We start from the raw sequence: 25409 nt of genomic DNA, 5'->3' as shown, positions 1-25409 counted from the left end.
ACCCAAAGAAACATTGTAGACTATACTAAAAGCTATACTTTGATCTGGAAGTATATCACTACAAGAGTGATATAATAAAATGTAATTTAAAGTGCGGTCATTCCATGTCATGGCAACAAATGGCCCACGCACTTTGGTCTCAAAAAATTCTGAAATTTTTACCAATTGTTCCGTGATTATAAGACAAAGGAAAGCTACAATGGCCTCATGTAAAGGATGTTCAATATTCGCTAAGTTAAGGTCCAAAAATAAAAATTAAGAAGTCGCATCCATTTTTACTTAAAAATAAAAATAATTAAAGCAGATCTGTTTTTTTTCTTTCATTCCCACATGCAGTTATAGGGCACTGAAAATGGTAAAAAAAAAAAAAAGTATTTTGTCAGATATCAAGTGTTTAAATTTTAAAGATTTTTTCAAAACAGAAGTCGTGGCTAGACGGTCGCACCTCATGATATTTTGACACTATAAATTACAGAAGTCTTTTAGTAAGTACCGTTTAAAAGAAAAAAAATCAAAGTGAACGCATATATACTAGGTTATTACATATTTGATATATTTTTATGCATTTAAACCTTTTTTTAAATAAAAAAAATACAGCTGAACAGAATATTTGGGTGTCACGTCATTGACCCTTATATATACTGTATATGTTGCCGTCATATAAAGGTTAACACACTATAAAGTACTGTTTCACACAACGTTGGTTTATTTTATTCTGATGAAAACTGGTCAGGATATTTGCAAAGTCAGGGGTTTGTAAACATTGAGCCAGTTATTACTGGCTTTTAATTTGAAAAACAAATATGCTTTGCGTGTGTTTATCTTACCTGAGACTTCAGCGAGCCGAGTGGTTTCCACTCTCGTCCAACCAACCAGAGAGGTACCGTTGTTGCATAGCGTTTTTGGATTTCCGTTGTTCTGTGTTGAACATTTGAATTCAATACAGTGACTGCAAAATAGAAAGGAATTAAGATAAGATTTTTTGGTCATTCAGATATGCACATTAATGTGCAAGAATGAAATAATGCCATTGCTCAGGTGAGGAGCAATGGAGTTGACCTAAAAACAACAATATATTAGTCCTGTACTGCATTAAGGTGGTTCACAAAATCACTTTTCACCTTTTTGCCTTGTTACAATTGACTTTGGGTGCTTTCACACCAGCACTATCTGGTCCGCATTAAGTAGACTCGAGCTCGGCGCACCTGCAAATTTGGTTAGTTTGGGCTGGTGTGAAAGTGGACCAATTTGATTTGGTTCGAACTAAAGAACCATACCGAGACCACCTCCAGACAGTTCCAAGCGGAGTTCAGTCACGTGTGGTGAGAACGTTGACCAGCCTCGGTTTGGCCCAGTGCTGTAGCAGCCTTTTTGGTCTATAGATTCCTCCGTAAAACGCCGTGCAGTGTATTTTGGGGAGCGCCAACGTCATTTCTTCACACAAGCTTTTGTTTGGAGCTAACTTCGAGATGAATCGGGGACAAACGTGGTCGAAAGAGGCGGTACAGTGCCTCATAGAAATATGGGCAGATGAGCACATTAGTGCTCAACTATATAACATTCATAGTCGTTGGTTACTTTGCAAAAACACTGGTGTGAATGAGAACCAAACTAGTTGAGAATCGCAACTATGTAATCTACCACACTAACAGGTGTGAAAATAAGCACCCTTTATTAGCATCTGTTACCAAGAATGGAGTCAATTGCTGCACATTTAAGGGTGGCACACTTTTTTACAATGTCCAAATGTTTTCTATTTTCAGGAATAGTGTTGTTTAAACTGTTTTAATGTTCTTACTCATTTAATATAAATACAGGGAGAGACTATTAATGACCAAACTTACCTTTATATTGTTCAAGTTTCTGATATCTGTGAAAGCTACGCATTCTTCGGTTGAGCAATAATAATTGTGGGAAAGTGTGTCATGATTTACCGACGTTATATTGGCTTACAGGTGTTCAAAATGTCAATAGTGACAAGGCAAAATGCGATCTGGCAAAATTTGGAAAACTTTTACTTATACCATCATATTGCTATGAATCTGACGAGACGATTCACGATTTGCATGTCACGATACAATATACCCCAATACGATATATCGCAATATCAATAATTACAAATTTCACCTTTACAAGTACAAAATGCAAGAACAAGTAAACAGTAACTGTAATTCAAGTACTAATATCAAAACCAAGATTCTGATTCTGTTAAGTCCTTAAATTAATTATATATGTAAAATATAATAAAAAGTAACAAGTGCAATCAACTTCAAAGATAAAATGCATTGAGGAGTGAGGTAGTCTAACAAGGTCTTATGGTGCGTTCACTGACACCGAGTAACCGGGCGTTTACATTAGAGCAATTAAATAGTTTTTTGTTTAAAAACCATGATAAAGAATATTGATTTTGAATTTTTTTTGAATCGATACGATAATCGCACAATCATATTGCGATACATCGCCGAATCACTTTTTTCTTGGAATAGAACAGAATACACCTTTATTGATCCCCAGAGGGGAAATTCACATTTGCAGCAACACAGTATAAGACGAAAAACAAATGCTAACATAGGATAGTACACCCATATATTGTACACAACAATAAACTACCATGTGAATAAAATATTTAAACCTGATCAAGATGAACAGTTTCCGAAGTGGTTTTTATTCTGAGATCTTTGTGTCACAGCTCAAAAAACAAACACTCCGAGTGTGTTTGTTTTTCAAAGCCTGCAATCATTCAAGCTTCCAAAATGCCATTGCTCCTACAATTCAAGCATATGTTCACTTTCTTTTTTATAGGCTATCAGTAGAATGAAGCCTGTCTCCTCTGCCAAGACGACGTCGTGAATACAACTCCACTAAATAGCACCCTTTAAACATCAAGCTCAGAGAACGTTTAGCCCGTGGCAACACCATAAACTCCCCCTCTGCCACTCAAGCTGCACAAATCCCCTGTAGTTCTTGAGGAATGGTGAGTTTTGAGCAAAGAGGAGCAAGGGGTTGCTGCTGTTGCTGCGATAACTCGGAACACGAGGCTGGAGTCCAGGATGCAGTGTAGGGATTAGACGTGGCTTTGGGGCATTGTTCCCCAACAAGCTTTTATCTTCTTTCCCACTGTTCCGACAGTGTTAACCGAGTCACCGAGGGACTACTACACCACTTAAAAATGCAGTGCTTTGCCAGTTATTTAAGAACGTGTTCATCTTCAAACTCAATATTGATTTTCCCAAGTGTAGTCAAACATTCTAAATCAAATGTTTGCTTGAATTGTTTTTGTCTCGCAGTGATGCTTCATCCGGCGTCTCCCAACAGCACGCTAACAGATTTGGGAGAATGGTTGTATATCATTGGACTAATATCAGTTACTCCATCATTTATGGCAGACATAGGCCACATGTGGCCCTTAGTCTAATTTTGTGCAGCCCCCAAATAAATCCCAAGAATATTGTATTTCAAGAAGTTGGAAGGAATATAAAGCCCAACATAACACAAAATAACTGCCAAAACTACACAAAATGACAAGAAAATACAGAAAACAGCAACAAAACTACAGAAAGTGACCCCAAAAATGCACAAATCGACAACATAAATACAGGAAATGACAGAAAAATACACAAAATTACAACAAGAACAAAAAATAACAAACAAATATTGATAATGTGGCACTCGGACCAGATACAATCAAATTTTTGTGGCCCCCGCTGTGATATAGTTGCCCAACTCTGATTTATGGCAAGGGTTTTTCAACCACTTGTGAGAGTAGGGCTGGGCAATATATCGAGATTCAAGATATATCGAGATTTCTGTTTTGGCGATGAAAATTACAATATTGCTTATATCAATATATCTTTATTTTATAACTTATTTTGTATTAAAATACTCGTTGCTATTTTACCTACTTCTCAGAACAGCATGAAAAGCTCCGGTAGATTTATCGAACTCACTCACTCACACATGCTGTCCCTTAGAAGAGAAAGTGACACATATTGTGTAGAAATGTGTTAATAAATGTGCCTGTGTGGCATTTTACATCAGCAAATGTAACCCAGAATTGTCTTTCTGGGTTATTGAGTTAAAAATATCAATATCGTATATCGACATTTTGAGAAAAAAATATTGGGATATGTATTATGGTCCATATCGACCAGCACAGATGGATTCCTAACCCAGACCTTCCCCTAAACAAGCCACACCTAAGAACTCACTCACATGTGCTGTCCCTTATAGGAGAAAAAGTCATAAGTGTCACATATTGTGAAGAAATGTGTTAATAAATGTGTTTGTGTGGCATTTTTAATCAGCAAATGTAACCCAGAATTGTCTTTCCAGCAAGGCTTAGTTAAAGGCGAAATGAGTTAAAAATATCAGGATTTATATTCTATATCGACATTTATTTTTATTTACTTATTTTCAGGAAAGTAAAAACCTTTTTTAACATATCAGACGTAACTTCAAACATCTTCGCATTATTCTACGTGACTCCGAATCCCAAAGTCCAAGTCACATGACCATTTGTAGACAAACCAGACGTTTGTAATCGAAGCAAAAACAATCTTGCGAGCGGCAATTTTAACCTTTGACATTTACTTTGGAGTAGGATTGCAAAGGGGCGGAAAATTTCCACGAGAACTTAAGCTCTGGAATTTTTTGCAACTTTAAAAAATATAAACTTCATGGTAATTATTTCTTGGAATTGACCGGGAATTGGTAGTAATTTCAAATAACTATCATAATCAAACATAAATATCAGCCTTAATACAGTTAAACAAAACATTTCAAGGAGGAATTTTCTACATTAAAAACTTTCCAAAGGGAAATAACTGGAGTATATCACCATTTTGAGAAAAAAAATAGTCTTGGTCCATATCGCCCAGCCCTAGTCAAAAGCCAATACTTTCACATACAAACAAAGGAGGTAATGATTACATCTCTGGAGGACCTTCAACACTTTTTACAGGTCATTGGTTAATTTCAGGTGTCAAAATAAACTCATACCAATTATTTTTACAAGCATTTTTTATTCGTTTTGTTTCCTTTAGTTGTCCAATTCAGCGCCATCTGATCCAAATCACCAACGCAGCACATTGTCAGACGTTAATAACCCCATTCAGACGCGGCGCTCCCCAGCTGAGCTTTGTGCTGGTTAATCTCTGAGGAAACCAGAAGTGAAGTTCATCACTGAGTCGTTCCAGCTGATAGGAGAGTCACAAGTTACTAGCTCAGCAGTTCTCATCCACTGCTAACCTTCTGACGAGAAGCAGGCTCAGACAATGACAGCAACACACACACACACACACACACACAACAGTGGGAGAAGCCTTTCGCCCTCATTAGTCACATAAAACCGCTGCATCATCTGGTGAAGGTGGAAATGCCAGGGATATTAGCGCACGTTAGCTCCTGAGTAAGGCTTTCAACAATGAGGACAAAAAAAAAAACAGAAGAAACGCTCGACAACAAAAGCTCAAATCTATATTCAAACTTCCTCATTTTCTGAGCCTTGAAAATCTGGAATTAAACACTATCACATTTTCCCTGTGATTAGCTCAGTTTTCTATCTTCAGAAAAAGTGGTAAAAACGGTTCAAAGTGTTACTATTGGCTTAAAAATGGCAGAACAAAGTCGGAAAAATTTGTTTAAACTGGCAAATAATGGGCATAACGTGGTTAAAGTGGCAAAAATAAGCATGAAATATGGTTAAAAGTGACAATAATGGGTCAACATATGTGACATTAGGTGGGAAAACTGTTGGAAAGGTTTTATAATAGGGCTGGGCAACATTTTGAAATTCAAGATATATCGAGCTTTCTCGTTTAGTGATATGGAAAATGACAATATTGCATATATTGAGATATAAAGCTCAGTAAAGCACAGAAAAGGCATTGAAATTTGATGGAGAAGTGGCAGAAATGGGAGTAATGTAGCAAAAAATGCATTAAAAGGAGCAAAAATATGGCAAGAAATATTGCTGAAAATGGGTTAAAATATGACAGGTTTGGTGCAGTTGCAGAAAAAAGGTAAATTCTAATTCTCAAATTATTTAAAAAATATTCTGTTTCTTGAAGACATCTGGTGACCCCCTTCCAGTGTCTTGCGTCCTGATGCCAAGGTTGAGAACCCCTGTATTTAACCATAATAGACACCCATTGTCACACAATAATGCAAAACAAGTTGGAAGTAAACACTACGTGAAAAAAATAAATCAGTCAAAACAAACAAAGCTAAAAGTAAGATAATGTGTATAACCATTACGCTAATGCACTGTGCAATGGGCTTTATTTCCCGCATACAAATGAGACGTTTGGTATCAAATCATATCAAATCAGGGCACAATGATGGTGCAGTCTAAGTGGCTTTTGTTTGATACACACCAGGAGCCTAAAGTGTGTGATAAAGTCCCACAGCCTTTATTTATATGTTCAATAAAGGACAAAGGTCTTATTAAAACATCGTTTCTGGCAGTGATTAACACTCTTTAAGCCCCAGTGAAAACAAGGAGAACTTGTGGGATTTATATGGCCTCAATAAAGTGAAAGCGCAGGAGGACTAGGACAGTGTTTGTATGTGTGGAAAAAAGGGGACTGAATGTCTGCAGGTCAAAGAAACGTGATACGGAGGCGAATGAGTGAACATCGTAATAAATTTGACCTTAACGTAGCGGTATGACAAAGAAAAACATGTTGTACAGCCACTTCTGTTCATACATAGAATGAACAGTGGTAACACATTAGGAGTAAGGGTGTAAAAGAAATTGATTTACCGATATATCACAATATTTCACCACAATTCAAAAAATGTCCATGTTTTTTTTAACAAAAAAAAAAACATTTAATTGCGCCAACATACAGTATGCATAGCATATAAACGCCCTGGTCACCTTGTTAAACTACCTCACTCCTCAATGCATTACAGCTGGAAGTTGATTACGCTTTTATTTTTTGCACACATAGTGGGCACTTTAATAGATGTATGTGGTAAGTTTCAAGAATTTAAAAACTTAACAGAATCAGAATCTGTTGTAGAAACAAAAGTTCAACTTGTAGGGATGAGTATTGGCAAGGATGTTGCAATACGATACGCATCGCGATACAATATTATCAGAATGTATTGCGATATTCTACCCAGTTAATATCAAAATCAAACGTAGAGATAAAAAAATCAAGCTGATGTATATGTTCATCAGAAGATATTGATCATTCACGGGCGACCGTGGCTCAGGTGGTAGTGGGTCGTCTTCTGATCGAGAGGTTGAGGGTTCGATCCCAGTACCTGACTATGTGTCGAAGTGTCCTTGGGCAAGACACTGAACCCTAAGTTGCTCCCAGTGGTCGACTAGCACCTTGCATGGCAGTCCTGTCCCACTGGTGTGTGAATGTGAGAGTGATTGGGTGAATGAGCTGATATGTAAAGCGCTTTGAGACTGCTTCAGTGTGGCGATAAAGCACTATATAAAATCAAGTCCATTTACCATTTACCATTCAGAGGACAAATTCAGTCAAATCTATTTGCTTCAAAACATATTATTATTATTATTATTATTATTATTATTATTATTACCAGAGTGGAGGTGCGGAAGTGGCACAATTTTCAAGGTTTTTATGTAGGTACAAGAGCTGGTCAACACACCCAGTAGTACTGAACAATGTCTCCAACAGTACAAAACACACGTCCACGTAACTGTAAAAAATACAATTGGAAAAATGTTGAAAAAAAGAAAAAAGATTTAAAATCGGCAATATATATATATATATATAAGGGTTTTTTTTATATAATCCGTTGCATTCACAAATTCAGCATGAACCGGTGTTTACAATGAAAATGACAAACACACAGAAGAAATGTGTTAATTAAACACGAACAACCAACAACTTGCACTTTAAATGGGATATTTGCTTCCAATCACCAGCTAAATGATAATGCACAGCACAGCCATCTGTATTGACTGTTGCTAAACGCTTCCTAGTATGCCATTCAATTCTGAATAAACTAATTGACGTTCATTGTGTTTGCTTGAGCAACCACTCGTGACAAATCGCTGCCTAACTCTTGCATCAATGAGCCTTGTTTGCACCTCAACATATTGCTGATTCTCCCCTTTTTTTCCTTCACAGCTCACAAAGTTTGTTCCACCTTGCCCAAATCATTATCAATGCCCATTTCCCCCTGATTGGAACACACAATCAGGGGGAACTACACTTGCTTTTGTAGCAACATATTCCTTTCTGACACTAACACAGACATGGGCAACTCGTGCCCAATAGCCATGTGCATCCCTCGGTCAAATGTTGTGCACAGAGTAAATCCAAAACACACATAATGACTCCATTAACACACAAAACTACAATGAGAAAACATAAATGACATAAAAACACACAAAATGACAACAAACGTACACAAAATGTCTCCAAAAGGATAAAAAACAACAATTTGCAAAAATTATCATAAAAACACACAGATTGGCAACAAAAACACAAAAAAACTACAATAAGAAAACATAAAATGACCCCAAAAACATGCATGACAGAAAAACACACAAAATGACTCCAAAAAGATAGAAAACAATACAGACTAGTAAAATGACCACAAAAAATGGCAACAAAAACAAACAAAACTACAATAAAAAAAACAAAAAATGACTCCAAAAAACACAAAATCACAGAAAAAACACACAAAAACAAGAATATACAACAACGAAAGGCAACAAAATACAAAAAAAAACCACAAAAAACCATGGTCATTATTCTAAATGCTGACATGAATGTTGATAATGTGGCCCTTGGATCAGACAAACACATTTTTGTGAAAAGTTGCCCATCACTGCTCTTAACAAAGCTAACAGAGCTAATCGACCCCATTCACCTGCAGTAGGTGAAGATTAAGTCATGGCGGATCCGTGTAAATTCATCACACAACATTCTTTGCCCTTCAAACTTCAAGGTGTCTTTTGTTTTTGTCCCTTCACAGCTCTTCCTCCTCCTCCTCCTCCTCCTCATCCCTTCCTTCCTCACTCCCCCTCCTCCACTGAAATGAATCAACAACTGTCAGTCTTCATTAAACCCCAGTGCCTGCTTCCTCAAAGCAAAGCACACGTCTCTCCTTGACAGCAACCAGCAATAAAGTATTCAAAGTAGTAATCTTCACTTCTTCCTCACAAATAGGGTGCAGTTCTTCTTTTCATCTGCTTATTTAATGATGCCCCCAGTCTCTCTCTCTCTCGTCTCTTACACACTACAGTGTCGTCACAGCGATGGAGCACACACGCACACGCACACGCACACATCAATAAAGAGCGCTCCAGATGACAGCAATGTCTCAGTCCAGTGACTGACCCAAGAAACGCACACAAGGACAACGCCACAATGTCATTTCTACGCCAATTCTCTACCATCCAGAACAGTGTTAGTACACTGGTGTATACCGTAAGAAATCATCCACTAAGTTTTACACGTTAGATCAAAGATGTGTTACGTCATGACGTCAGAGTATGTATATGTTTCTGCGTTAAGTCAACAGTTGGCAGTAGATATCACAAGCAGCTGTACGGGGCTTTGAAAGTTGTTTGTTGTTGGAAAATCTGTTTTTCACTATTTCCAGTGCAGTGTTAATTTTGACAGCAATTTTCAATTCAGTTTTAGTCGATCATAAGTTATATTACAATGTAGTTTTAGTCAAAATGTAGCCAGTTATAGTCTAGTTTAAGTTAGGGCTGGGCGATATGAACCAAAACTCTATGTTTTTTCTCAAATTAGTGAGATACCATATAAATCGTGATCATTTTATTTCAAATGAAGTGTGACCAGAAAGTCAATTTCTGGGTTAAATTTGCTGATGCAAAATGTTACAGACACACCTATTAACAGACAGATGCACAATATGTGTCACTTTTGGATTTTTTTCCTCTAAGGGACAGCACGTGTGAGTGAGTTCTGTAGTGTGGCTTGTTTAGGATGCACTCAGAAATCCATCTGACTCTGCTTTTCATGATGTTCTTAGAAGTAGTGAAAGCAGTTACTCCTAAAACAAGTATTTTAAAACAAAATAAACTATTAAATATAATATATATATATATATATATATATATATATATATTTTGATATCAGCAATATTCCAATTTTTCATATCCCCAAAATAGAAAACTCGATATATCTTAAATCTCTATACAGTATATCGCTAATATAAAGTGTAAAGGTGTGTTCACCCGACTCTGGCGACAAGATTACATTCAAAATCAATGTAAATGACGCAACGTCAAGTGACCTAACTTCAAGCGACGCAACTTACACAATCTCAGCGACTCAATTGCACGATCTGAGTAAATGGAAGGCACTCAAATTTGAAAATTTTGAGCTTAGGGGCGACTATAACTAAAGGGTTTGGGGTTTTGAATCCCGCTCTATCCAAGTCATTGTCGTTGGGCAAGGCACTTTACCCACATTGCCTCGTATGAATGGGTATGAATTGTGCATAAATGTTGGTCGTCATGGTGGTCAGAGGCGCCCTCCCTGCGTCACTAGGGTAGATGAAGCGAGCAAAAAGCGGGACTATGTCAAAGCGACTCATCATGGGCGATTTAATCAACTGTAGTCGCGTTCGGTGTGAACGCACCGTAAGAGTTCAAGAATTTTTTTAAGATCCAATTATAATTGATCAACCTGGTATTGGATGGTATTGATGTTTGACAGATTTGATGTGATAAATGCGTAAGACCACATGAGCACATGAGTTCTGATTAGATTTCGTCAACAAAAATATTAATGTTTTGTAAACATGTTTTTTTTTGTTTTGTTTTTTTTTTTTAATTAGACAGTCTAGTTATTGTCACCTAACAAAATCTAGTTGTCGAAAACTATGACGATAATTTTTAGTCAACAAAATTAACACTGTTCCTAAATTCCACGATGTGCAGTTTCCTAAATATTGCTTTCAATATTCACTCAGGAACAAGCAAGGGCGTTAATCTCCATTTTCATACTTGCTTTGGATACGTACTACATTTAGATCACTTGTTTTCACAAACATGTACAAATACAGAAATTGGAACAGATTGAAATAATTAAAGAGATTCAAAAGAAATTGGCTGGATTCAAGTTGGACAATGAAACAACATGAAAAACAGATAATACCAGTCTCTCATATTCATATGACCATGTGGTTTTCATCAAGAAAATGTAATAAAAATGACCTCTTTCTCTGCATCAACAGCTCGTGTCCACATGCACTGAACGTCAGAAGTGATGCAGCAAAGTTGGCAAGAGAATAGTCCGTGCTGACGTCAGCCCAATAGGGGAAAACTTTGTAATGTTTATGGCTGTTGCTCAGGAGGTAATGGGTGATTGACAGCGATATCATGGACTTAATTTATCTCCATTTAGACGAAGCAAATTATGCTAATTCAAAGAGAATGGCACTTGGTTAATGACTGATTGAGAATGTATTGTGAGGAAGAGTCATCAACCAGATGTTACCTAATAAATTACTTAGGAAAAAAATGTAACTTTAACTTTACTTTTTAAAAGATTGCAATTAATGTTGATTATCAGTGTCAGTTTGATTATTTTTAAGGATTAATTACTGTAAGAAGTTAAAAGACTTTAAATCAGACACTCAAACATGAGTGATAAGTAACCAAATATTAGATATAAGCACCAAACATTCCAATGGGCATTAGTGTATAGTAAAACTTATAGTTACTATTGGGTGTTTGCATGTTGAACATTTGTAGGTTTCACCTAGTTTCTTTAAGAACCATTTAAGTAATTGTGTCTGTACTGGGTGTGTGTGTTCATTCTGGAAAGAATTGGCAAACCACAAAATCTGTAACTTGTTCATAAAAAGGAAAGGCAGAAAAAATATTGAGCTATCAGGGGTAGTATTATTATTTTCTGTGAATATGGCCACTTATTAAAGACGATAAAGGAGAATATCCTACAATTTATCCGCTATAATCAGGTTTTGTTGACAAAAGTCGTGCATAAGTCATGTTATTTGTTAGTATGCTATTGAAAAACTGTAAAATTTCTCCATTTAAAAAAGTTTGAACAAATAGTTCTTGCTTTTGACGAAGACGCAACCTTTTAGCACAGGGTCAAACCCTATTTTATATTCGAATTTGACTTAATTTAAAGTGTGGGATCAATGCTTTCATGTTGTTCCACAAAAATCGGACTAACTTCTCAATGTTACAGTAGTTATTTAGACCTGATGGATTATTAGACCTATGATTAGACCAACTTTTCTGATTTCTCTATTTTTTGCGCTAAATATCGCAGCTGGTGCACAGTACCATTTTATCAAAATCAGTTTAAGGGATTAGTGAGTATTTTAAATGGGTTTCTATTAAAACTTAAACACATCTCTGAAGAATTACCAGTAATCAGTACGTACCGATGACCTTTTGTGTTCATTCCTTCCTGACACTGCACTAAAAGGTACCATATTTTTTCCCGACATTTAAACTGCCACATTGCCTAATCTTTGCCTTGTTAGGTGCGATATGTTGAAAGTTTTCAAGGACTGCACAGTAAAGGTGAAAAATGCTCAGTAATCTTGGCTTGAGTCCATTGGAAACATTGAACCCAACCTTGGGGACGTTATGTCAACGCACACAGGAGCCATATTAGGACACATGATGCTAACGGGCTCCGTTAATTAAACCTGATCAGTTGCGTGACAGAAGGCAACACAGTGGGAGTTGTTAAATGTTCTATTTTTATGGCGGATTCATTCCCGAAGCTCATTTTCAAACTGGGCTCCCTCTACTGGTACACAGCTCTTTTTTGGACTCCATCCAACACATCTACCTTCCCACTACCCTTTAGCACATAATTACTATGAGGGGAATGAATGAACGAGCAGCAAAAAACTCCCCTTGGCCCAGCGGGAGGTAAACGTTGTCTGAGAAAGATGTGCCCTCGGCTGGGTGACAACGTTAGACACCCTTCCTCCGCCTCTTACTGTGTGAATAGCTCTTTCTACCTGGCATGTACTCTTAGCGATGAAGGTCACATCTCCATAATGCTGTTCAAATCCTATTTTTCTTTGGCTGCTACGATGAATTCCATTTAAAGCTCCAGTGTAATTATGGGTACAGTCATTTTAAACCACTCAAAAGCCAAAGAAATAAAAGGTTTGAGATCGATGCATGTTTGATGATGTGACGCTACCTCCAACAGAGTGGTTCCATTAAATCAACAGTATATATATATTTTTTACATTATCTAAAAGTGAAAGGGCTACTCAAGCTCACATTTCCACTGACAAATCTCTTCTTACAAATGTCATTCATCGGTAAACACCCCGCTCTACCGCGATGGTGCAAGTAAAAGTACGAAAAATCTCTCTGAATGGCTATGGGTGCTTCCACACCAGTTTAATCCTGGACTTGGTCTGAATGGGTGGAGGACAGTTGACAATTTCATCACCTTGGTTTGGCTTGGTTTGCGTTCAGACAACTTCTGATCCGCTCCAAACGAGAAGCCCCTAACTACAGCCTGCAGTTCGGGGCGGCGCTCAACTTAAGGGGTGGCACTCAACATTCAATAAACCAATCGCGTTCAGACTTACTCTAACTCTAACCCTCACCCTAACCCTTACCCATATCTATTTTGTATGCCTAAAAAATTATGTAACATGAAATTATTTATATGGCATGATTTATTTATTTTGAGGTTGATTATTTTTAAGTGTATAAGAATCACACAGCACAATAGCATGCCGCATTGAGCTCCGCCCCCAACTGTGGACCAGTTGAGGTCGCTGTTACCTGAGTAGAGACTTCTCTGGGCAGAGAAACAGAAACCCAAAGAAGAGGCTCTCAACAATGGGTCAAAGCAAGCACTTAAAAGTGCTAAGAAACTTCTGCCTTCTTCGTTTGTCCACAACATTCAACAACGGATCAGCAACAAGATGCCTTGCTTTTTCTCGTTTTAAAGCCCTGTGTTGTGCGCCCTGATCACCCACAATACAGCGTGCTCTATGTTATCGCCAATATGTCCTGTGTTTGATCCGCTCTGAAAGTGGTTGTGTTCACGGCGCTATAGGCTTCCATTGGAAAGACTCCGAGACCAGCAAAAACATCCACTCTAGAATTTGCCTGTTTGTGACTCTCTAAACTTTGTTTGTGTGCTCACACCATCCAAACGAGGCGGACTATCCAAGCAAACAAATCCTATAACGTTTCAACCGTATTTTAGTCGGATTTAACGCAGCATCAGTCATACCGGTATAGGCCATATGTCGACTTCTGGAAGAATGCAAATTGCACCTCTAGTTGGCACAAATCTGGTCAAAATTCTATATAGCGATATTACCGCTTCAACAGATTTCCTATAATCTAACTTCTTTTCATTACCCAAAACAGACACAGAAAAGCTATGCATGTAAAAGCGTGCATTTAAAAGACGAGATACATGCATCTTTTGTTCTCTGTGCTCGGTTAAATTTGCATGTGTCACGGTCATTTCAGTCCAGCTCTTGCAGAATTTATCTCAAGAAAGGGTTGGAAAACAACCAAAACGAAACTTTTAACGAGCCAACGTTGGTCAAGGCTTTAACTCAAAACTTCCTTTGCAACTGAAATGTGCTGCTGGCGCTTACTCAAGTAAAAAATACATCACAGTCAGCCTTGGCCACCATCCACAGACAGACGCAGTGACTAACTCCAGCAGAACTTGGGAGAATTTGTCAAAGCTCACCCAGGTTGGAGGTGATCCGTCTTGTTACTGTTACACTAGAGCTCATGTTGTAAACTCTTTCTTCTGATGGCAGGAGGGGGGGGGGAGGGGGAGAACGAAACGTGCCCTGATGCTGAGTGTCAGGCAGAGAGATAAGATTATCTGTAGCTGAGACATAAAATTATGTTTTAAATCTCAGTGGAAGATGACGGCTGCCACGATGGATGAAATCTACTAAAACTGGGGCATGTTTCCCTTCTGCACCTAAAGCGCAGCGTGTTTATCTGAAACTTCAAATAGTCTCACGTCTGTGAAATCTTTAGCGCTCATTTCAACAATTCACTTTAACATCTTTTTTTTTTTTTTTTTTAAAGATGTTAAAATCCATCTCTAACATGTTACACCTTTTTACCGCTGAAACTTTGACATGCCAGAGAATGGGTGGAACTAAAACCACTGATTTAATTTAGGTTTCCCAGTAATTCAATACAGGAGTGCTGAGGACAGCTAAGCCCTGAATTCATGTACTTTTCTGTCACAACATGTCACGATGACAAGCTTTAAGAAGGTTTTCATTCTGTCATTCTCCTCATGGTTATTAAATTCTCACATCTTTAAATCTACCAGAACCACATTTGCTTGGTAATAATAACCTTTCTGATCAATTCCTCTCCCTTCACACTATGGTATTCACTTCACACCATAGTTTTCATCTAACAGAACAAATATACACTACTGGGCCAATATGTGCTTTCAGGAAGAACCCTTTCCTTCATAAAACACCACTGTAGAGGGATCCATCCCAGATTCCTTCTTCAACGTGACTCGCAACGCAGAAAAAAATGCAACGAACGAGCGTCTGCACCAAGAGAATGAAGTCCTGGTTCGCTGGTATTTCTCCCTATAGAGATCGGATCTGAATCTTTTCTATCCATGCAAGAAAAAAAAATACATGAACAAGTAAAAGTTGTGGATGTCTGAACCAAGTATGAAAAATTAATTAACTTGGAAAAAGTTGTTACATCCAAAGTCCACTGACTTTTGAAAAAAACTATAGCCTACATCATTTCCATGCAAAAATAATGAACACAACAGTGGACAAAACCACAACATGAGATAACGTTAGAGGAACACCAGGGGAATCAAACCCAAGACCCGTCAAAGCAGGATTATGTAAATCAGTTTAATTTAATTACAGTAATTTCTTACTGCTTATAGTTTGTCCTTTAAAAAACAAAAAAACAAAAAAAAAAAAAACTACTGCAATTACTCTAAAATATTTCCTAAAACAAAATAAAAAATAAAAAATGGCAACAAAATTCACGACTTCTGAAGTACAAGTTCTTGGAGTTACTAATATCTTTGACATTTTTTTTTACAACTAGGATTGTTTAGAAAATCCAAGTTGTAAAAAAAAGATGTGGGATTGAATTAAACCGATATGGGATGTTTAGGGTCGATACCAATATCGGGGGTTCTTAAAAAGCCGATATTTGGTGTGTTTGCCGATAGGGATGCACATCGTTATCCGGTTTCGTTTGGGAACCGGTTCTTAATCAAATGATTCTTTGGAATCGCTAACAAAAACCCTTCATGATTCTGCTATTGATTCTTCCCGGGCTGCGCCGCCACTGTAAACAAACGTACCCCACTTGTAATGACGTCACACACACAAGCTGCTGCAGAGCAGAGGTGAGCTGAGCTGCTGCATTCTACAAAAAAGGACGACACCTCGGGGATCGTCACCTGTAATTCCTGCAAACATTTGGCCACACAACACAGCACTATACTCAAGCAATGCCGTGTCTTTGACGCACTTAGCAGCACCAGTGCTAGCACTAGCACAGTAGATAAAATTAAACAACTCTCTGCCGCTGGCTCTACGCCGCACTAACTCCATTGATTCCTTTAAAATGCAGCTAAAGACACTTTTATACAGACAAGCTTTTAATTACCCTCTTTTATTAACTTGGTTTAACATTGTGTTTTCTTTTTCCTTATTTTGAAGGACTGTCTTGTATTGTATCTTTGTAAATCACTGTTTATTCAGTTTTGTGAAGCACTGTGTTTTTACTGTAAAGCGCATTGTGATTTCTATCTATGGAAGGTGCTATATGAATAAAATGTACTTACTAACGTTGTGTGATAATGATAAAAATGATTTATTATCCTAGGCCAATAGCCACTTGACTTGTGGACTCATTTGAGTATTGTTTATTCTCAGCGCTGAATAATTAAGATTTATATTAATAAACAAGGTTGTATTCTTTTCTGTACTCATGTACTACTTGTTTTTCAGCCTATCTGGGAATTGATAAAAAAAACAAATCGATCAATATACATCCCTATTTGCCGATGACCAATACTGTATATCGGCCAATATATTAAACAAGAACACAAACACAACATCTAATGATAAGAAGTAGAAGTTAAACACTACTATTTTAGCATAAGGACTGTAAAGCCACTGATAGATAAGAAAAGGGAAACTTGTGCATTGTGTATTTTTGGAATACAACGTAAAAAAAATAATTAAAAAATAAAGTTGCTCAAGTCGGAAACAGTGAATATGGATAAATAATAAAAAGGCAAAATGTAACTGTAAACAATGAACTAGTGCACTTCTCAACAGATTAATTGGCATGTCGATTAATCTGCATTAGCTAAAATCATCCTGATTAATTGGTCGGGCTCGACCCTGCATGTGACTATAAATACATCATAATGTGTATACAGAAGATTGAATGCTCTTCTAAGTGTTTCAGTCTGAAACCTTTGTTCCCCGCTTATAAAACAAGACATGTTTGATCTGGACTATGAGTAGTAATCTGGTCTATTACTGATTGGCATTTGAATGTTTTTATATCATCATATAAACCAACTAATGCTGGGCAAGTTAACGCATTATTATAGCATTAACGCCTTAAATTATTTTATCACACATTAACGCTGTTTTTTAATTATTATTTTATTTTGAAAGGCAGTTGCTCATTGGGTCAGATGTTGTTATGTTACATGATGAAGAGAAGGAACAGAAAATAACTCGGGGGACAGAAACAAAAAGAAAGGTACCGAGCTCTTACATTTTAATTTTAAATCACTTCCAGACGGCCATTTGGATGAAACTAGCATTAATTGTAGCTACTGCAAAGCTCAATTTTCTCATTAGCGGAGTACTTCAAGTCCTAAGTATCACTTAAATGCAATACACACCGTTGACGCTACCAATCACCCACTTAAACAAACAGCGAACAGAGGCTTCGGCAGTCCACATTGGATGCATCAAAAGTAAGACAATCTAACGGCAAAGTGGATAGCTATGAACTGCAGGCCGATAAGTACCGTTGTAGATGTTGGTCTGAGGAACGTTCTTAGGATCGCAATGAATGACGGCAGGTACAAGCCTCCCTCAAGGCGCACCATCACGAGAAGAATACACGAGTTGTATGGAAAATTGTTGACTATAAAAGTGACAGCGTTACAACATGCACCAACGGTTGCTCTCACTGGTTCAGATGAGTAGGGATGGGAATCGAAAACCGGTTCTTTCTGAGAACCGGCTCCCAGTAATCCAATTCCTAGGAACTGTTTGCTTGTATTTAAATTCCGCTTATCGGTTCCTCTTACGTTGCAAATATGTAACAATAAACTCCCCCAGGTCCTGTATATTGTGTGTTTATGCTAGCACCAAGTGAAACTCCTTCCACCATATAGTTGTTTGCTGTCCAATGCGGAGAATCCGCCGCCTCCGCCCGCAGCTGTACTGTCCTCCGTGCTGTGTTTGTAGCATCTCTGTTGCTACGCTACTCACTTCCAGGTTCTGTACACTCGCGCTAAAGTTGCTTCTTGCACTGACATTTCTTCTGAAAACAACAAACTTCCACAATAACACACACCTTGGTGCCTGTTTCTATCCTCATGTCAATGTCAATGTCAACTTTATCTATATAGCACATTTAAAAACAGCTACAACTGCTCAAAGTGCTGTACAACAAACACTATAAAACAAGTAATCAGACACGGGAGACGGACTGGTACTGATCGTTGTCTTTAGTTTGCTCTTTCACACTGGTTCACACACATGGCTGATGTCACAATTAACAACGGGGACGGCGTCTCTGAAGGTCCATTTATAGAAATGTAAACAAAGGCTAAACTAAAGCTTTACCATTTAAATACATAAGTGTAGCTGTACTTTTGGTTAATATGGTCTTTTTTACAGAATAATTATTTGTTTTATGTCTGAATTAGTTTTAGATCACGTTGTTCAAGTTCAAAAGGAGCACTGTAAATATTCTCAAATGTTTGTAGCCAAAATGTGTCATATGTTGTAATAATAACAATAATAATGTATATATTATTATCCAGTGAAAACATTTAATTCCCTCACCCAATGAGAATCAATAAGAGAATCGGTAAGGAATCGAATCAAAAAGCAGTATTGATAGTGGAATCGGATACCCTAAATCCCTACAGTGAGCAAGAAAATGTAACGTTGTAAAGTAATCTTTTTTATTGATTTGTTTTCACTCAGATTCTCCAAATAAAATCTAGTACAACACGGACTTCAAAGACTAAAAAGTCCCCTGCACAGGAAATTGCAGCTTTGTACTTTTTTTTGTGTGGTCAGCCACTTCATCTCACTCTTTACATGGACACTTGCTACTGAATATAGCCTGTTTGTGCTGCTCCCGAATAAAATAAAAAATGTTTCTGATTTAAAAATGTTGCTGTTACTCAGACGGTTGATACTGGCTCTGTTCTCTGGGGGTATATTATGTTGTACTACTGTGTAAAGGGGATTTTGCTCTTAATAAGCACCTTATTTGTTTGTGTTAAGTGTTTAGGCCAAATGTTGTTGCACTTCATACAGCAGTACTTTGCAAACAAAAATGTGCAATACACTACATTTTACATTATTGAATTTTGCTCACAACACTGCAATTAATCGCGATTAAATCTTTAAATCGTTGCCCAGCACTAAAAACAACAAAATAAAAGTTTTTCCAACTGATGAAACCAGAAAATAATGCTTAAAATTAAGCAGACCAACAAGTCAAAACTTTTCTATGTTGGTGTGAGAAACTGATGATGTAAATTCTAAAGTTGCTTCAACATGGACGCTCTGAGCAGACGGGAGGGAAGAAGGGAGGACGCTTGATGAGAGCTTTTGCTGATCTCAACTCTGACCTGTCTGGGTGTGAAAGTGTGTTGAGAGAGTCCAGACGAGCCAGATCAGGTTTCAACTTGTCCTTCAAACATTTGTTGAGAAGAGGAGGGGCGGCAGCGGCGGCGGGAGTGGGGGGGGGTCGAATAAGTCCAATGCAGATTTAAAGAAATTGTTGCAACACATGTGGGACGAGGAACTTGAGTACAACCAAGTATAAATATCCCCCCTACGGATTATAGCAACTGTCTGTGTTGATGCTGAAGCTCACATTGGGGCCAATGCTTCTTAGCAGAAGCTCACATTGGGGCCAATGCTTCTTAGCAACCTCCTTAGTAGGGCTGGGCAATATATCGACATTCAAATCAAGATATATCAAATTTTGGCGACATAAAAAATGACAATATCGCCTATATCAGTGTTTCTCAAATGGGGGTACGCGATGGTACTACAGGGGGTACTTGAGAGAGAGAGAGAAAGATTAACAAATGAAAGCATTAGGGATGTCCCGATACAACTTTTTCACTTCAGATAAGATACCAATATTGAAGCCTTGCGTATCGGCCGATACCGATATTGATTCGATACGATATCAGCATGAATCATACATACTTTTATTACTTATTTTGTAGTGTGGAATGTTAGAAAAGGTTTGATCAAGTGATGTTACTCAACCAGAGAACAGTAGGTTACTTTGTTGGAGTGTGAACCACAGTCATCTGTGGATAGAAGTGCTGGAGCGGAAGATTTTATCAGAGCACTTATATCATCGTCTTATCATGCAGTCAATTTCTGATTGGGACACCTTTAGAAAGCATTAAAAATATGGGGGTAAATTATTTTATTTTACTTTAAAAGAATGTTACCATTTATTTTGAAATGACAGACTAATTACAATTTAAAAAAAACATACTTACTGTGTGTTCAAATCTAAGACTTTTGAAAGATTGATTTAAGACATTTTAATGACAATTAAGGCTAGGAGTGTGACGATATCTCAATACGGCGATATATCGGGATATTTTTCCACACGATCGATTATCGATATGCTCCCGGTAAGTATCGATTTTTTTTTTTTTAAACCTTTTCTGCTTTTTCACTAAAATGTGCAGGAAGGTCTTCACAGTAATGTTGTCACTGTTTGTTGAAGGAACCAATATATCGTTTACTGGAATATTGCACTATAATGGTGTCACTGGTAAGAAAGACCCTATTTTTTGTTTATAGAAATCACTGTTGGAGATAGTTATTCGTTTATTATTCCTTTATTTATTTCATTCAGGATTTATTTTTAGTTAAATTGCATTGTTTTGAATAATTTATCAAGGAATTCTTTTGACAATGAAAAATAAAAGGAAAATAGTACAGTATTTTCTAGTTTTCCCCCCAAAAAAATAAAGGAATATTTTTCAATCATCATTTGTCTCCAGTCCCATTTTGTAAAATAAATCGTGAGAGAATCGAATCGGGAGTTGAGTGAATCGTTACATCCCTAGTAGCCAGAAGTTCTCACCCCTAATTAAGGCCTTATTTTTAGATTCATGAATTTTATGCCTTTTAAGACTTTTTAAGGATCTGTGGGAACCCTGGTTTTGGTTCATATCACCCAGCCCTAGTCCTCAGTCAAAATATCCCAGGCAACTCATCTGGAAGATCAGACTCCATTCAGACTGACAAGATACTGAATGACACTGACTTCAGATGAGTCACATCGTGGTGATAATGTCTCTCTGAGGGACTACGCTGAGTTTTTTTTTTTTTCCCCCAGGGTCCAAAAATATATCCACAGCTCAACTTTCATTTGTCTGAGGGTGCAGCACATGCAGGCGGACAGAGTTCTGTGTTCTGTTCCGTTCCGTTGGCTGGGCCAGGAAATGTTGGCAAACACCACGCGTGTCCAACATGTGAGGAAATAGTTTACCAACGATCACAGAGCTGGACAGAAACAAGCCTCAGACAGACACGGAGGATCAAAGAGACACAAAAAGATGAAATATTCAAACAAATATGACATCACTGGTGACTGAACAGCTCGATTGTTTCTTCTCAGCAATAGATTCTAAAATGTGCACAGGGAGAGAGAGACTCAGTATGAGCTCCACAGAGAGAGAGAACGTCTAATATTTATTAGATTACACAAAGCAGAGCAGCAACTAAGAAGATTAATTCATTTTTGAGAATTACTTCAAAGATGTGAGCGTTTTACTCGTGTTCACACAGAGCATCCAGAAATAAACAATCTGCTTTAGTGACAGAAGCAAATAATAGAACTTATCAATCAGCACACACTCTCCAAATACAAAATTTGCAACTTTAATTACAGTGAAGGGCCACAAAAAGGTGAATGTTTTATTCTTTCATTTCAGCATTTATAATAATGACCAATCTTAGCATTAATGCCATATAGAACAAAGTATTTATGTGTTTTTTAAATAATAATGTATATTTTTGGTTATTTCTATATATTTTTGTTGATGTTTTATTTGTTTTTAGGAGTAATTTTGTGTACTTTTATTAAGTTTGGTATGTTTTCCTGTCATTTTGCTTATTTTTTGTCATTTCATGTGTTATTGGAGCAATTGTGTGTATTTCTCTGTGTTTTAGAACATATGATAGCGTTTTTGTTGCAATTTTGTATATTTTCTTGGTTTTTTTGTGTATTCTTGTTGTCATTTTGTGTATATTTGTTGTCGGTGATGTATTTTCCTGTCCTTGTGTGTATTATTTTTGTCATTTTGTTTGTTATTGGATTCATTATGTGCTATTTTGTTATTTTTGTCATAATTTTGTGCATTTTGGGAGTAGTTATGTGTCATTTTATATATTTTTCTGGGATTTTTGTGTAATTATTATTTTGGCATTTTTTTTTTTGATTGGTATATTTTCCTGTCATTTTGTATATTTGTGTATTCTTGTCATTTTTTGTTTTTGGGAGTCATTTTGTGTATTTTTGTTGTTGTTTAGTATATTTTCCTGTCCTTGCGTGTATCTTTTTTTGTAATTTTGGCTGTTATTGAAGCCATTCTGTGTATTTTGTTTGTCATTTTGTATATTTTTCTAAGTTTTTTTGTGTGTTTTGGGAGTCATTTTGTGTATTCTTGTCGTCGTTTTGGTATATTTACCCGTCATTGTTGTACATGTTTGTTGTTGGGCTGCCAGTTGACCATGTCTTCTCTAAATGAACCTTTTCATCATCATAACTAAGGGACTATTTAGCATTTGGAAAAAAAAAACCGATTAATTGATGTAAGCGCTGACGATGTGTTCAAGTGTCTTTCAATGGGGAACTTGTTCAGACGTTGGCCTCAAACTATCAATCTCAATCAGACTAAATTACCCCAAATTGGGACAATTACCCACCACGGCACATCATCTTAGCCACAAATGAATTGGCCATTTTCAACAACTCTGAGCCCATGGGAAAGATACGCTAACTGATGATGATGATGAACTTCTGATGAATAAATGAGGAGCTTCCAAACAGTTTTATCCCAGTTTTAAACATGTGTCCATGCTAGTGTTGCTGTGTGTGGCCGTGGCTTCAAACAGTAAGAGCAGTGTCTCCAGGATGGACCTCACCTCCAGCTCTGCACGCTGATGGTCACTCACATGTCACCAGCTTCAGCCCCAAGCAATGCAATAAAAATGTGAGACAATCACACAAAAAGCAACGTATAAAGACGTCTTCTGAGATTTTATAGATGAACAATTCCCACAGATCTCAAACACAGGTTTCATTAACGTTTCTACAGTTTTAGTAGAAATGTTTGGGTGTCTCACGATTCGATTAGATTCAAAATCGATTCTCGTTTTAGCCGATTCTTGATTCAAACGAAAAATTGACAATGCATGGTGTCTTAAGACAAATTATGGCATCAAAACAATACAGTTTGTACAAGATCATTTTAAATAAACTGATTCCAATGCTGTAATCACGCAAAGGCAAAATTAAGACAAAAGGAAACATTTATTCACGCTAAACAAATAAACAAACACACACACACACACACACCCACCTTGTGCTGTCTATGTAATACATTGTAAGTTGGGGTCGCTGTTGTTTCCTGTTGAGATCGCGTCACAGACTGTAATGCTGCGTTCACACCGGATGCGTCTCGAAATGTCCGTACGTCCAGATTAAATACAAAGTCAATGAATAGATGCGTCCCAGATGCTAAATCTTTCCAGTGCGGCGGTCCGCACGTCGCGCACCACTCGCGTTAGTTATTCACCGGCGCCGCCATCTTTGTTTTGGTCAGACAACGCATCGGCGCGCATATTTCGCGTCAACATATTTTTTGCGTCAACGTCATCGATTGTGTCGGAGGCATTGTCCCGGCCCTACTTGGTATCGCCAAAAACACGGCAATAATTCACCATTTCTTTTCGTTTGACGTTGGGAAGCTGCTTTGTTTACCTGCTAAATATCTCCAATATGGCGACTTACGGTTTGATGACGCACCTTGAAAACCCTCTATATATACAGAACAGATGGAGGGAATAATAAAAGCGAGCTGTATTAATACGTTTGCATACAGACTGTATGAACATGTGTTGGAGATGTGAACAAAAGCGCACAATGACATGAATGCATGAGTTCTAACCCCCAAAAATACCTCAGGAGAGCATTTTATAAGTGGTGCTGTGAACCTGCAGTGTTGTGAGCTCTTCTTGTATATATACATATAAAAATGCCAGGAAAACTATGGGCAACTGCAAATATTGTTGAGTTTCATTGATACAGTGAACCATATTTTCTGTGTCCAAAGGGCCAGAGTTGGCCCCCGGGCCACGAGTTTGACACATGGTGCTGTCCCAGTGATGCTGTGAGCTGTTCTTACCTTCAGCAGGTCTTGGTAACACTCTGTCACATTGTGACATAAAGACAGAAAGAGTCTGAAGTGCTGTGACTGTCCAAAGCCACAAGTTCAGCCTCCAGCTCCCGGGCTTCATGGTGCTGGAGCGCGCGCGCTATTGTTTTCACTGAGGCTCGAGCATCCTCCAGCACGCACACGCACACGCAGCCTCCACGCAATTTCAACAACAAAAAAAAAAAAAAAAAAAGGAGAGGCAAGAGGATTGAAGACTTCCTGAAATGTGATATCAGGTAGTCCACGAGCTCGAGACCCCGGTGACAGCTGATTCCAGCCCTCCTCCACGCGCTCCGTCCATTCAAAATCAAATCAAATAAAAACCTCCTAATGGAGTAAAAGTGAGGTGTGTTTAGAACGCGGAGGAGCAGCAGCTGTGGTGATGAGACACTGAAGAAGAGCAGCTGCTGATGAAGAGTTGTTAGAAGGAGAGGAAGAACCATGTGCTCATAAAGCTCCGCCAGGTCCTAAAAAACCACGATGGTGCGTCAAGCTAGCGACCAACACAGGAACTCTACCAATCTAGGATTTCAAAATAAAAGATGGATTTATTTTATTTGTTTTGCATGCAATATATTACTGATATTAGTTTAACACCAGTGGTAATAGTTATTATTATTTAATTGATTTAAATCCATGATGATAGTGATAAGCAACAGTGTTAGTGCAGCGCACCAGGAGGGAACGCTGGCAGCG

The 25409-nt window shown here is 37.7% G+C and overlaps 1 protein-coding gene across 1 annotated transcript in view; it reads right to left on the bottom strand.

Moving 5' to 3' along the window:
• Positions 1 to 24838, bottom strand: part of adam12a (ADAM metallopeptidase domain 12a) — a 130044-nt gene extending 105206 nt beyond the window's left edge. Inside the window, exons 1-2 of the mRNA XM_028476005.1 lie at positions 24684 to 24838; positions 828 to 949 (exon numbers count right to left, since the gene is read on the bottom strand). Coding sequence (XP_028331806.1) covers positions 828 to 949; positions 24684 to 24795 — 234 coding nt within the window. The 5' untranslated portion in view covers positions 24796 to 24838. The remainder of the gene's footprint in view (positions 1 to 827; positions 950 to 24683) is intronic.
• Between the last annotated feature and the right edge of the window lie 571 nt (positions 24839 to 25409).

This window comes from Gouania willdenowi, chromosome 19 (genome assembly GCF_900634775.1).
Source record: "Gouania willdenowi chromosome 19, fGouWil2.1, whole genome shotgun sequence".
Lineage (NCBI taxonomy): Eukaryota > Metazoa > Chordata > Actinopteri > Blenniiformes > Gobiesocidae > Gouania > Gouania willdenowi.
The sequence above is the reverse complement of the archived record's forward strand: the minus strand, read 5'-3'. Positions and strand labels throughout refer to the sequence as shown.